This window comes from Notechis scutatus, chromosome 5, assembly GCF_049901735.1.
Source record: "Notechis scutatus isolate UNSWTSFEM ecotype Mainland chromosome 5, rNotScu1.2, whole genome shotgun sequence".
Taxonomy (NCBI): Eukaryota; Metazoa; Chordata; class Lepidosauria; order Squamata; family Elapidae; genus Notechis; species Notechis scutatus.
Window position 1 is genome coordinate 115725480 of NC_142013.1, and position 14922 is coordinate 115740401.

A 14922-nucleotide genomic window follows, 5' to 3' on the forward strand; every position below is an offset into this window, starting at 1 on the left:
ATGCCCCGCTCCTTTGGGGGGCGGAGGTTGCGCAACGCGGCCAATGGCGGGTCCCCTCCGCTGCCCCCCCCCGCCCGTCCCTTCGGGGCCGCGCCGGGGCCGCAGTGGGGAGGGACTCGCGGAGCCCCTGGGCCCGCCCGCTCGCCCGCCTGCCTGCCTGGGAGGGCCGGGGGCCGAAAGGCGGCGCGGCCCGAGGCAGCCTGCGCAGCATTGCCGCATCCCGGCCGGCAAAGTCAAACTTTGTGTCGCGTCATCCAGGCGGCGCTGGCGGAAAAGCCGGAGCAGCGCCCGGACGCCCCTCGAAGGGCCGCTTTACACGCCCCCGGCGGGCCGCCCAGCCCGGAGCTCTGCCCCGGCCGAGACTTGGCCCCACGACGCCCCGCTCGGCAACCGCCGCCGGGCCCGCCCTCCCCCTCCTCCCTCTCGGCGGGGTCCCCGGGCGGGGCGGGTGCGGGGGCGCGGGCCCCTCTCGGCCAATGAGCGGGGCGCTAGGACCCGGGGCAGCGCGGCCCCAACTGCAGCGCCGCGGCTGCCTTATAAATGGCCCGCAAATGCGGCGGAGGCTCTTTCCTGCCGCCGCCGCCGCCGCCTCGCCCCGCGCCCCGCCCGCCCGCCGCCCGTTTGATGAATTGCTCGCCTCCCGAGATGGTTTGCGAGACCGCGATCGTGGCCGAGGAGCGGCAGTCGCTCGGGGCCGCCGGCAAGGAGGGACGCCTGCTGCCCCCGCCGCCGCCCCCGCCGCCGCCCCCGCCGCCGCTGCCGCGCAGATGTGGCCGCCCGGGCCCGCCGCCTCGCCGCCCGGGGCCTCGGCCGGAGGGGGAGCGGCCGTCGGGGGCGGCGGGGCTCTCCATCCGGCCCTTCCACCCGGCGGAGGGCGAGGCGGCGCGGCGCATCTTCTACGAGGGCATCCTGGAGCGCATCCCCAACACCGCCTTCCGCGGCCTCAAGGACCAGCCGCTGGCCCAGCTGCTCTACGCCGCCATGGCCGGTGAGTGGCCGGCGGGGACCGCGGGGAGCGGGGAGCGGGAGCTGCCGGCGCCCGGCTCCCTCGGGGAAGCGCCCAAGGCCACGCGCTGGGCTGCCGCCGGGGCCGCCTCGGCCGCTGGGCGAGCCCGGGAAGCCCCGCCGAGCCGCCGGTGGCCTGGGGAGCCGCCGGCGGGGCCGCCTCTGCAGCCCAGGCTCCCGCCGAGGCCCCGGGCCAGCGGGAGCGCCCTTCGCATTGCAGCGGGCGCGCTCCGGAGCGTCGGCCGGGCCGGGCGGGGGCTGGGAGGCGGAGCCGGCCGGCGGGGCGCCACGTGCTGGCCGAGGAGGCCGCTGGAGCCGGGGACGGGGCCGGGAGCGGGGGGCCCGGGGGAGCGGGGCTTTCGGGCCTTCCCCGAGGAGAGGCGGGCGAGGAGCCGCTGCGCTCAGCACCCTGGACAGCGGCCGGGCGGCGCCTGCAGGCGCTCCATCTGCCCGATTGGCCGTCGGGTGGCTGCACCTCAGCCGCCCGTCGGGGCATCCCCGGGACCGGCTGGGAATTCTGGGCCTTGAAGTCCAACCCCTGGGGAAGTGGCCGGGCTCTGCAGCCTCCAGGGCGAGGCTTCATGGGCAGGGACAGGTGGTTCATGGTTACCAATTGTATGTGGCTGGTAGGCTTTGTTGATTCAGGGCATCACCTGTGTGCTACTTCAGGGCCGCATGGACATTTCGCTAAAGTCTTTGAACTTCAAAAAGCCCAGAAGGTGATTTCGTTTGGTTTTATTACTTTATTTACTATTTTATTACCTTAATCTTACCATTCAGGACAATGTTCAGTGTGTTCTGCAAACGAGTAACAAATAAATTACGTAGGGGTATGTAGAAGAGTTTTGGCACATGTCTTACATTTCAAGAAAAGGAAAAGAAATGAAAAATGAACTTTTTTACTTTCATTTCCTTAAGCAACAAAGCTTGCAAACTGACAAGGGAAGGAATCCCTTGAGAAGGGCATGTAGTATTCCAGGGAGTTTGTTCTGAAGTAAATGATATTTGAAGGAGGCAGCCAGAACTCTCCAATATTGCCCTGAATTCTTTTTGTAACCTTAGCACAAGGGACTGAACTGTTTAAAGGACTTGGTGATATAGCCTATTACAGTTTTCAGAAGGTTTTATGAAGCGTGTTAAGATGGATTCCACCAGGGAAGGAAGGAAGGAAGGAGCCAAAGCTCCACGAAGCTTCCATGCAACGGCTTTGGAGCTCTCCTCAGCTCTTCTGGGGAAATCACTTCCCCCGTGCTAATCCTACGAAAGGTCCGGGCATGTCCAGAAGATGTTTGCGTTGGTGATCAAAAGAGCCACGTGGAGCCTTCATGCTTTTGGTTGTAGCCGTAGGAAGTGAAGCCTACCGTGGGGCCAAGGATAAAAATCACTAAGCAACAGATCTGCTTATCAGCCAGAATCCAAGTTTTCTTTTTCATCACTAACATAGACGCCCTAGTTGGGATGGTCACTAAATTAAATGGTTGTAAAGGGTCTTGGAAAAAGAGGTTGATCGGAGGCAGAATTCATGGATGAGCAGGATAAAGGAAAAAAATTCTCTATTTCCAATAAGTGTCTTGGAATTCAGTGTCATTTCACACTGCTCCTGTGAGAAATTATGTTTGGGAAGGTTTTTGTTGGAAGAGGGACCGGTTTTCTGGCTCGTTTTCACCTCAGGGTTCTTGAGAAGGGTGTTCTTGGATTTTCCCTCAGCAGAGTCTCTGTTTTGATGGTCGGCTCTGCCTTCCTTCCTCCTCTTCAAATCAACCGGCAAGCCAAGCAACTATGAGGCACCCCAGAGGCTGTTTGGCTAAGAAGGTCTCATGAAGTTTCGGCTACAGCTGCTGCGTGGCCACTCTAATTCGGAGCTGGACTTTCACTAATCAGTTTGCAAGGAAGGCATTTCATTAATGCTTTTATCTCCTCCTCCTCAGGATTTCTAAATACTGTCCTGGAGACTTCAGGTGGAATAGGACAACATTTTCTCTTTTTGATTTGAATGGAACATTGTCCTGTTGTGGCTGCTTGAATTTTGTGGTTCTGCTATTGCCATTTCAACTACCGTAAACCACCTGGAGTATATGGAAGCAGGTAGCAAACAAGCCCCTTGTAATAAATGATTATACAAATAATTTCCCCCTGAATTAGTCCACCTTGCAGTGTTCCTCACAAGCAGATGCTTCTGCTTTACACGGCGCCCCTTTTCTTTACAAAATTTAACCTGATCAGGCGAGATAGAAAGGGGCTCGACAGCCACTAAAGAGACAGGCTTAAAAACTAATCAGGGATAAATTTAACATTATAAAGCTGAATGAACCAACCTTTGGAAGTTCACTGAATTTTTGTCATGGCAAACGGAGCAAGTTTAATAATGAATCTGCCCAAATGTGGCTTGCAGCTTATTTAACCAGCTACTGTGTGGCAATGATGCAGCAGAATGAGCACATGGTGTCTGTCTAGGCTTGGTTGTTAAAAAGGATGTTGGCGTATAACGGCCGGTTTTGCAGAGTTTATTGCAAGGAAAATAACCAGGGTTCCTTCTGATGGATGTTTGCAATGGGCTGCATGGTTGGCAGTTTCAGAATTTTATTTTGATCAGTTTCTTAATACCAAATATCATTGGTGCCAACTTTCTCCACCGTCTGCATGTATATATGCCTGTTTTGATAGTCAAGGAATGATTGAGGCTTTTTAGAAAAGGAACTCCCAATGAGCATTGGCATTTTTGAAAGGGCGGGGATGTATTATACAGACATACGTAGAAGCAGTGAGAAATGCAGACAAGCATGATGCAGTGAAAAAAAAGCTGAAGAATACGTAAATGAAGATTACAGGGGGGAAAAAGGTTTTCTGCATTACCAGGAAAAATAGGATTTTTGAGTGAAACAGAAGACAATGAGACCAATCGATTTAGAGAGGGAAGTTTTAGTTTTGCTACTGTAGCGTGATGACGTACCAGTTTCAAATATTTTAATGACTTTGGGTTTTTTGACTGTAAATCGAATACTTTAACGCAGCTGGCTGAGGAATTCTGGGAGTTGAAGTCCATTAAAGTTACTGAGGTTGAGAAACTCTTCTTTAAGATTATTTTGATTTAAGGAATATTTTGCTTTTAGGCAGAGTTTAATTTTTTTTAAAAAATGCCTTGGTTACTTAGTTTACTGTAAGGGGAATAAGAAAGGAGGAGAACGAATGAAGGCAAAAACCCATATTATCCAACGTTTTGTGTTACCAATGGCCAGTCAGATACATTTAGGGGGCAAAGTTCATTTATTGGTTTAGATTGTCCTGCAGGAGCTCAAGATGGTAAAATCTATTTTTTAAAAATTCACATACCAGTTTCTGTGAAGTAGTTGAGGCTGAGATCTTGCGATTTATCTGAAATCATCCAGTCGGTCTCCATTGGTGACCCAGTTTCAATCTGGATTTCGTAGCCAGCTCTTTAGCCACTATGCCTGACTGCCTCTTTCACGGGATCCTGGTTGTGATTCAGGCCCTGACATCTGAAAGCTCCAGAAATTTAACCAGTTAGAGGTAGTCCTTGACTTACAAAAGTTGCAACGGCCCTGAAAAAGGTGACCTAGGACCAGTTTTCACTCTTACGGCCGTTGCAGCCTCCCCCTCGGCCAGGTGATCAAAATTCAGGTGCTTGGCAACTGACTCGTATTTACGATGATGGCAGAGTTCCCGGGGTCAGGTGATCCTCTTTTGCGACCGTCCGACGAGCCAAGTCCTGGGGGAAGCCCGACTCATTTAACGACCGTGTGACTAACATAGCAACTGCAGTCGTTCATTTAACAATTGTCTCACTTAGTAACATAAATTTTGGACTCAGTTGTGGTGATAAGTCGAGGATTGCCTGCACTTGGCATCTAGTGTGTGGCCTCTGGTGGCATTTAACAGTATTTTGGGTAAGGAAATTCGCCTTTTCATCAGTCCGGAATCTGGCCGGGTTTCCCTTTAACGGATGGCGTTGAGTTGAGCCGAGTGGGAGAGAAAGAGAAGGAGTCCAGTCTGGCCCTTCGGAGCTCTCGATGCTGCCGGCCTTTGGACCACGCCCGTCCCTCAGGCCTCCCATCGCTTGCTTGGTCGAAATGCTCCGAGGGCTGAAGGATGAGCCGGCCCTGGTCCCACGATCTGCTTCCCCCTTGGGGGGTGGAGATGGCGGGGCTGCCGGCAAGGGCTGTGGGCTGTGTTTCGCTGCTCCTTGCGCACTTTGCCTGCGATGCCACAACTCGAGCATGAAAGGACACCCAGCTTGACTGAAGTTTCAGTGCTTTGGCCAGGAATGAAAGCTCTCCTGCTTTCCTCAGGCCCGGGCCTCCCAAGCCTGCCCTCCCCGTGGCCGGAGGTGGGTTGGGCTGGCATAAGATGGAGGCCTCAGAGCTTGAGGGGGGAAACGGCCCCCATCAAAGCAGCCTGGAGTCCACATTCGCTGTTTCTCAGCTGAGGTGGAGCTGTGAACCTGGTCCTGATCCCCGTCGTTGCTCTGTAACTGATCCCTTTATTCAGTGGTTCTGCTTCTGCTATTTTAAAGTCCGAGCTGAATTGGGCTTGTGGATTCTTTCTGTTGACCGGGTTGCATCCGGTTCTCCTTTTTTTTCTGTTTGGGTCTTTTTCTGGAAGAAAATCTGCTTTCTTGCTCTGATCTTCTCTCTTTCCGTGCCAGTAAAGATGCCCAGATTCCTCTCTTCCATCTTGCAGTTTGTTGCTCTGTAGACCCAGTTGAGTTAAGGAAGCCGCCACTCCCAGCCGTGTCCAGCCAGCCTCGGGATTCCTGATGGGAACCTATTGAGGCCGCCTGGGGCGCTACAGTGCCCGTCTGAGCAGGCTAGGCCAGCTTTGGGATTAAGGGGTAGCCCACCTTGTCAAGACTGGCCCTTAGACCGTGGTTGGTAGGTGGAGATGCTGGGGACCTCCAGGTAGTAACTAAAACTCAGCTGGAATGAGGGACAATGAGCCATTGCCAGGATAGTCTGACTGCCGATCAATTTTTTTTAAAATTCTATTTGGCCTAAATGTTTCTGCAGACTTGGAATAATTCATGACTGAAGTATTTCTGGGCGTACTGAACTAATTTCTCATAATTAATTTTGATAATGTATTGATGTGGCCAGGGAAATGTGGAAGGAGGATCCAGAAAGATTGGGGTGGGCGGTGCTATATAGGGACATTGGTGGATGGATGGATGGGAGGAAGGGAAGGAAGGAAGGAAGGAATGGAGGGAGGGAGGGAGGGAGGGAGAAAGGGTAAAGCTCAGAATGAGATTTGAGATTTGCCAGAGATGCAAAAATAACAAAAAGCCAAAGAGAGAATAGTGAAGATTAAAGGGTAATGGTGAAAAATTCTAACTCGGATCTTCCAGGGGGGAAAGGAAGGGACGACAGCTTTGGACAGGCAAGGAGAAGGCAAGAAGGATGTAGCTGGTTTAAATGAATTCAAGTCTCCTGGCCCAGGTGGGTTATATCCTCAACTGCTGAAGAAACAGAGGCGATTCGTGGAATACCTTCAGCAATCTTCAGAAACTTCTGGAGGGCTGGGGAGGCCCACGGAGGAAGGCAGAGAGCAAATGCCCTTCCCATCTTCCAAAGGAGAAGGTATAGAAGGAACCTGGCACCTCCTTCCTGTTGGTCTTCTTGGGCAAGAACTTTGAACAGATTATCAAGCAGCAGGCCTGTGGATGCTTGGAGAAGTGTGCTGGGAAGAACAGGAGCCAGAATGGATCCATTGCCAGGAAATCGTTGGGGGGGAGAAATATGACATGGAGCGCCATCGGATTCTGTCCTTCTTCGCCTGCTTGGTCCAACATTTTCATTAATGACTTGCATGTGGAAATCGAGGGGGTGGCTTCAGAAAAGTTTGCAGATAACACAGTGTTGAAAGAGGAGCTAAGACTTTACAGGAAGAAGATTGAAGAAGATCTGGGCAGGATGGAACAAGAGGCTGAAATAGATAGGATGAGTATTGGATGCAGGACTAGAATCCTGCATCCAGTTTTGGTCACCACATTATAAAAAAAAGGTTGAGACCCTAGAAAAAGAACAGAGAAAAGCAACCAAGAGGATGAGGGGACGGGAGGCTAAAAATAGGATGAACGGTTGCAGGAACTGGGCCTGGCTGGTCTAGGGAAGAGAAGGACCACGGGAGACAGGAGAGCATCTTCCAATATTTGAGGGGCTGCCCCAGAGAGGAGGAAGGGGGTCAAGCTATTTTTGAAAGCACCTGAAGGCCAGACAAGGAATAATGGATGGAAACTGACCAAGGAGAAATTCAACCTGGAACTAAGGAGGAACTTTTTGACAGTGAGAACAATCAACCGATGGAACAGGAGTTGCCTTCAGAAGTTGTGGGAGCTTCATCACTTGAGACTTTCAAAAAGAGATTGGACTCCCTTCTGTCAGAAACGGTGTAGTAGGGTCTCCCACTTGGGCAGGGGGTGACCTATAAAGTCCCTTCCAACTCTGATTATCTGTTATCAAAGAAAAAAGAAATGTGACATTCTGACCAGGGGGAAGCCAGGCTCGAGTGTCGGGTGTGGGAGGCATTTCAAAGAGGTCTGGATGGCTTGTGGACCATAGGAGATGTGAAGATAAAACTGTCAGATTCCTACCCTGGGCTTATGGCTACGTACACAGGAGCAGGCTGCCTTGATCACAGGGAGACCTTATCTAGCCTTCTCTGGTCAGACTCCAACTGGAGTCCATCCAAACAGGACAAGGACAAGCGTGGACGGAGGTAGAGGAAGGTTATCCGGATGCTGCAGAGTCTGGAAGCCTCCCAGCGTTTAGGGGCTGCCACAAACAGGAGGGGGTCAACTTATTTCCCAAAGCACCGAAGGGCAAAGGATGGCAAACAATCCAGGAGAGAAGCAACCTGGAATTAAGGAGAAACATCCTAACGGTGGGGACAATTAACCAGTGGAACAGCTGGCCACCAGAGGTCCTGGGTGCTTCTTCACAGGAGGTTCTTTAGAAGAGACTGGACAGTCATTTGTCTGAAACGGTATGGGGTCTCCTGCTTGGGGGGGGCTGGACTAGAAGACCTCCAAGGTCCCTTCCAGTTCTGTTCAATGGAAGCTCAGCTTTCTGAGGAATGGTCAGAAGATCTGGTGGGATTCATCTACAGATGAGAGGACCGTGGGCAGATGTGGCAACCCTCTTCGCAGGAATGTCACTTGGGAGGACATTTGTCCCCGGGGACAGGAACCCAATTTATGGATTGACACCATAATGGAGGAGGCTGGGGCTAAAGCGCAGGAGGGGCTTCCCGACCGTCTAGCAGGCCAGGCTGTTCCGTGTCAGTTGCCCACCTTGAGGGCCCTTCCGGCGGAGGCTGCAGGGTCCCCTGTCAGGGAAGCTCAAGTGGAACCTTCCCTGGAGACCGAGGGGTGCCCGAGGTGCCCCTCAGAAACTGCACCTGCCACCAGTGGAGCCAGCCAGGGACGGGGCTGGGTCCCGTTTGTGGAAGCATCGAACACCCTGTGAGTGACATTAAGTGGTCCGACTGCTTGTCCCTCTCATAGGATCCCATCAGGACACCATACCTGAAGGATCATCTCCTTCTCTCCCCGATAACAGACCATCAGAGTTGGAAGGGACCTTGTAGGTCCTCTAGTCCACCCCCCGCCCAAGCGGGAGGCCCTACACCATTTCTGACAAATGGCAGTCCTGCCCATTGACGGAGGTCTGGGGGAGAATCCTTCCGGAAAGGTTCCCCCAAATGAAAAGGGACATTCCCAGGTATCCCATTTTTTTGATCTTCCCAAAGATTTACACGGTTTTTCCCCTGTTCTTTTCACAGCCATTAATTACTCATCTCAATGGGCTTTTGCTTGGTTGCCCAGTTCTATATATTCTGTTCTGAAGAAATTACCTTAGCTACCTTTATGTCGCAGTATCTTTTCCCCCCTGTGTTGCTATCTTGGGTGGGTTCCAATTTTTCTCTCCTCTTATATCCCAGGAGCAGCCTTCAGATTGGTTGGTTTTGAGGAAAAGGGGCTTTTTCTTAGTGAAACAAAGGCTAAAGTTAATTATAACCGAGGACGTATAATTGGCTGTGATTACAGGTTTTTTAAATGGCTACGGTGTAGTCTTGACTTTGAGGTGCTTTGTTGTTTCTTTGGAGTTTTGTGATTTGTAGGGGGGTGGTGTTGATAGAAAATATGCATCTCCACAGGATCCCTGTGTGTGCAAAATCAATATTTCTTTTTTAAAAAAAAAAATACATGGCATAAGTGCAGTCATAATATTCAGATTCATTCTTGGGAATTAGCAACCTCTCCTAGATTTGCAGGTAAAACTATTATTCTTTAGGAAAGGTGACCAAATTTTCAGAAGTATAACTCAAAACCTGGCCCACTAGTCCTTGCTTAGCAACCGTCCCAGGAACTAGCCACTCAGTGGTTAAGCAAAGTGGTCGCTAAAGGAAACCACTTCAGCTTTTCTTCCTTTACAGACCTCCCAAGGTTGTAAGTGGGAGGTTTGGTGGCAGAATGACTTTTTGTCCTCATTATCCCTACAAACTGTCACTAAGTAAGGTAGTTGCTAAATGAGGACCACGTGTAGCGGAATGCAACAGACCGTTGGCTCAGTCTAACCAAGGGAAATTCAAAGCAACTTTTGCACCTGGACAAAAAGTCTTGACTTAGCACCAATCGCACACACACAAAAGAAAGGATCCTGGGTGTTGGCTAGATTTTGTGTTACATCTACATCACATTCAGTCACACACTGAATATAGACCAGCTGAGAAATATCATGTGGTTGTGGGGGGGGGGGGGAAAAGCTCCTGTAATTTATGAAGCAATTTCTTAGTTACAAGAAGTAGGAGTTGTACTTTAATGCACATTAGTTAAGCATATTCTGGACGACCAACAAATCTTGAATCCAACATAGAAAAATTGTGCCTTCGGGTTCAAGGAAAGGCATTAACTGATGGGGTGGAAAACCTTTCAGAATGAAAGTCGGGAGAATTTTTATAGAATGGAGGGAGACAGGGAAGCAGCCTGGAGAAATGCTGGGCAGGCGGTCCTCGACTTACAGTTCATTTAGTGGGCATTCAAAGTTACAACAGCACTGAAAAAAAGGGACTCGGGACGGGCTTGTATATTAAAGATTTTGATGCTCCTAACAAAGGAATGCAGCGCAGTCAAGTCTTAAGATGCCAAGAAACAGGATTCCGAGTTGCAGGTTAATCTGAGTTTTGTCCTGGTTCTATTTTGGAGGATGCTAAGCTTCGTTTTGCGACCCGGAGAGGTCAGTTTTATTTGACTCCCTTTATGGCACCGGATCTCATCAGCGCCAAGAGACTCCAGCAGTTGACCCAGGTAGAAACCTTAGCAGGCCTTTTAAGGGAAGAGCCAGCTGGGAGCAGGGGCGAAGGAGGGGGGGCCTGTGGGGGGAGAGAAGGTGGATCGGATCAAGGGGAGCCACTGTGTCACTGCTGGCTGCAAACATGGAAGCGCGTTTGGGTCGGGGTTTTTTTTTTTAAAGAGCAATCAGATCCTCTTAATAGAGGCAGCCCTTGACTTTCGACCACAACTCAGCCCCAAATTTCTGTTGCTAAGTGAGACGTTGGCTAAGTGAGTTTTGCCCCATTTTGCGACCTGGAATATAGAATAGGACAGAGATGGAAGGGACTTTGGAGGTCCTCTAGACCAGCCCAAGCAGGAGACCCTGGACTAATTAACGACTGCAGTGACTCCCTTAACAGCAACGGCAAGGAAGGCTGCAGAATGAAGCAAAACTCGCTTCACAACAGTCTCGCTCCGTTTGGGGTTTTCTTGCCACCGTCCTTCAGTGAGTCCCTGCGGGCGTTAAGTGGCTGAACTCTCCTTGTCAGAAGGACCCAAAAGGGGATCGTGCCACCCCGGGACACGGCGACCGTCATGAATAGGAACCAGGGGCTATAGGGGGACTGAATTTTGATCACGTGATCAAAACGGTCGTAAGTGTGGAAAACGGTCCCTTTTTTCAGTGCCATTATAACATCGAACAGTCGCTAAATGAACTGTTGTAGGTCAAGGACTGCCTGGAGCTGTTTATTAGAGGAATCCTTTTATCGGCCGAAGAAAGGAATAGAGGCTGTATGGCGTCAGCCACCTTCACACAGCCAGCAGGAACCATGTCGTGCCTGGGACTTTGGGGTCTGTCCGCCAGAATCAGCCCTGCCTTCTCTCTTAACAGATGTAACAGATCGTCAGAACGGGAAGGGACCTTGTAGGTCATCTAGTCCAACCCCCCATGCCCAAGCAGGAGACCCTACACCATTTCTGACAGAGGGCAGTCCAGTCTCTTCTTGAAAGTCTCCAGTATGACGCTGCCACAACTTCTGTTCCATGGGTTGAACAGCTTCCCACTGTCAGAAAGTGTCTCTTTATTTCCAGGTTGAATCTCTCCTGGATCAGTTTCCATCCATTATTCCTTGTCTGGCCTTCAAAAGTGCTTTGGAAAACAGGATGATCCCCTCCTCCTCTCTGGGGCAGCCCCTGAAATATTGGAAGGCTGCTCTCCTGTCTCCCCTGGTCCTTCTCTTCCCTAGACCAGCCAGGCCCAATTCCTGCAACCGTTCATCATATGTTTTAGTCCTCTCATCATCCTGGTTGCTCTTCTCTGCATTCTTTCTAGAGTCTCAATATCTTTTTTGTAATGTGGTGAACAGAACTGGATGTAGTACTCTAGGTGTGGCTTTATAGAGTGGTATTAGTCCCTCCCTTGATCTCGATTGTATCCCTCTGTTAATACAATTTAGGATTGCACTGGCTTTTTTGGCAGCTGCTGCACACGGCTGGCTCCTATTTAGCTGGTTGTCCACTAAGACTCCAGGATCCGTCTCATAGTTCCTGCTATTGAGCCTGGTTTCACCCAGTCTATGTGTGTGTCCTTTGGGTTTCCCTTGCCTAAGTGTGGTCTTCTGACAGGCCTCCTTCCTTTCTCTTCCTTGTCTCCATAGTCATTTGCTTTGTGGTGACCAAGTCCTTGCTGGTGACCTGTTGCTTGCCCGTCTTCCTGATGGGGGTGAGGTACTACTTCAGCAGGAAAGTTATCCTCAGCTATCTGGAGTGTGCCCTGAACACGGACATGTCGGACATTGAGCAATATTACATGAAATCCCCAGGTGAGTGACGGAATCCACCGAGGAACTGACCCACCACCCCGTGGCTTGTGAAGGGGAATGGTCTCACACCTGCCCTCCTGTCCTGATGGGTGAAGGGCCCATCATTGGTCTAGACCAGCCGTCTCCCACCTTGGCAACTTTAAAGCTGGAGGACTTCAACTCCCAGAATTCCCCAGGTTTAAAGTTGCCAAAATGGGACATGGTGGCTCAGGGGCTGTGCTTGTCAATCAGAAAGGTCGGCAGTTCGGCGGTTTGAATCCCTCGCTCCGCGTAAAGGAGTGAGCTTCCGTTCCTTGTCCCAGCTTCTGCCAACCTGGCAGTTCGAAAGCATGTAAAAAATGCAAGTAGAAAAATAGGGACCCCTTTGGTGGGAAGGGAACAGTGTTCCGTGCACCTTCGAAGGCATTTAGTGCTGACCACAGAGACGTCTTCGGACAGTGCTGGCTCTTCTTCGGCTTTGAAACGGAGATGAGCACCAGCCCCCGGGAGCCAGAAACAACTAGCGCATATGTGCGAGAGGAACCTTTACCATTACCTAAATTTGCCAAGGTTGGAGACCCCTGGTCTAGACAATAGTAGTGCTTATTGGCTTCTTGGGCCCTTTACTGCTAAATATAAACAAAGGAAAAATGTTCCGCCATTTTTTAAAATGCTGCTACTCGGGTTGACGTGGAAGTCTTGAGACCTGAATCTCAGCAAATCCCATTGTTTTCCCTGGATTAAAGCTCTGATGTGACAGGCAACCCAGTTGATAGGACTTTAACTTGGCTTTTCTGTAAAAAAAAAATCTTGTATGTCTTAAGTATTGTAGCCAAAAACAAAGAAACAAAAACAAAACTCTGGGGGATGCTTTAGAGATTGTATTATTGGTACCTGTACAAAAAATGAACAAATAGTTTTCCCCGTATTTAAAAAAGGCCTATGAATCCAGGATACGTGGAAGGTGTGTTTGTATCATGAGAAGGCAAGGCTGGCTCCAACTGAGTCCAGTCCCTGGTAATGACACGGGCCCCACGTGGCTCTCTTGGCAAGAGCTGGGTTGCCATTGGCGGAAGGAGCTGTCCGTCCTTGCCTTCCTTGGAGCTCTTTTGCTCAACGCTAGAGGAACCTAGAACTTGGAGTTGACCTCCTACTCAAGGATCAGCCTTGCCTGACCCTTCTCAGGACCACCTAGACTCAAAAATTATTATTCTGTGACAACATGGATAAATTTGTACAACAGACCTGTCACTCTAATTCATTGAGAGCAGTGTGTTTGTGTGGTCTGAGTGTGCGTGTTTTAAAAATCTTGTCAAAATAGAAAGCTTGGTACTTATATTTATGTATTTATTTGATTTTTATCCCACCTTTATTACTTTATCAATAACTCAAAGCAGCAGACATACCTGATATTCCTTCCTCCTCCTGTTTTCCCCACAACAAGAACAACAACCCTGTGAGGTGGGTTGGGCTGAGAGAGAGAAGGACTGGCCCAAAGTCACCCAGGTGGCTTTCATGGCTAAGGCGGGACTAGAACTGACCACCTTCTGGGTTCTCAGCCAGCATCTTAACCACAATACTGTATTTTGCCTTGTAAACAATTTCTATGGGATCCGTGTGCATACAGATTCTCCTCGTGGTCCATTTGTGAAGTGGTTTGTGTACTCCCAAAGTGTTCTGCTAATCGATTCTTTGTCTATATAGGGTTCCTCTCTTTGAAACAAAGACGGCATAGTGTTGTCCTTCGGCTTGAAACATAGGAATATTGTTCAAGGGGCTTGTGAACCAAAGCATAAGTTAAATCTATTTTGAGTAGAGACGGGTGAACAAACTGTGCCTTTCAGTTTGGCACAAAGCTGCCCTGGTTTAGGACATGTGAGTTTTATCGTTACTATTCGGGTGCCTGAAAGAAGATCTGAAGGGAGGGAAGGTTCTAGATTCCTGAGAGTGGCTCCAGTTTGCGGACCATCCGTGTCCAACGCAGTTCCTTCCCCACAGCGGCCGAGGCAGAGAGGGAGGGCGGGAGGGATGCTCTCTTGCAAAGTGTACCAGGCCTCAGTTGTGACTCAAGCGGCTTCCACGTCTCCTCAGAGCAAGGGTTACTCAGGGGGGGAAAGGGTGTTAGTAAAGGTGCGTTGCACACCAACAGAATCTAGGACCCTCCTGAATTAGTGGGAGGTCTCCAGGCAAGGAAGAACATCCTTCTAGTCCCGCCCGTCCCGTGAGTTTGGAGAAAAGATTTTTGCCTTTGGGGGGCTTGGACGTCAGAGCTGGTCATCTCAATGGGAGGGGGGATTTCAAGGTCCCCCTTTAAAGATTTCCGAGCGAGGAAGAGCCAAGAGTTCCCTGAAGTGAGGACCAAACGAGGGGGTGCTCACTGGAGCCCAAACCGGGGTGTGTGTGTGTTACGATGAGGCTTCATTGACTGCTGGTGCTTGGGAATACTCCAATCTTGTATGTTTACAAGATTCCTCCCATCATCCTGGAAGCCATTTGTGCTTCATGTGATGGTGGCGGGGTGGGGTGGGGTGGGGGTGAAGCAGGAGGAAATAACTTCAAATAAACACACAAAACAAATCATGTTCATTGCTAACTAGGAAATAAATCCTATCAGAAGTGAAATTCAAGCTTTGGCTGCCAATGAAGTCCAGAAAATACGGTTCCATGGAGCCTTCAGAGCAATAAAATCCTGGCTTTCCAATTTATATTGAATCTCTGGTTGTTTGCACTGAGATCCTTGGGTTGGCCACAAGGGTGGAGAGGAATCAGTGGATCTGACGCTGTTTTACGGGGACCGGATCTTTTGTGCCACTTACGGAAGATTTCTTG

At 50.5% G+C, this 14922-nt stretch overlaps 1 protein-coding gene across 1 annotated transcript in view; it reads left to right on the forward strand.

Moving 5' to 3' along the window:
- The first annotated feature begins 539 nt into the window (after positions 1–539).
- Positions 540–14922, forward strand: part of ASPNAT (aspartate N-acetyltransferase) — a 40239-nt gene continuing 25856 nt past the window's right edge. The window contains exons 1-2 of the mRNA XM_026687225.2: positions 540–988; positions 11950–12114. Of these exons, the coding sequence (XP_026543010.2) occupies positions 541–988; positions 11950–12114 (613 nt within the window). The 5' untranslated portion in view covers position 540. The remainder of the gene's footprint in view (positions 989–11949; positions 12115–14922) is intronic.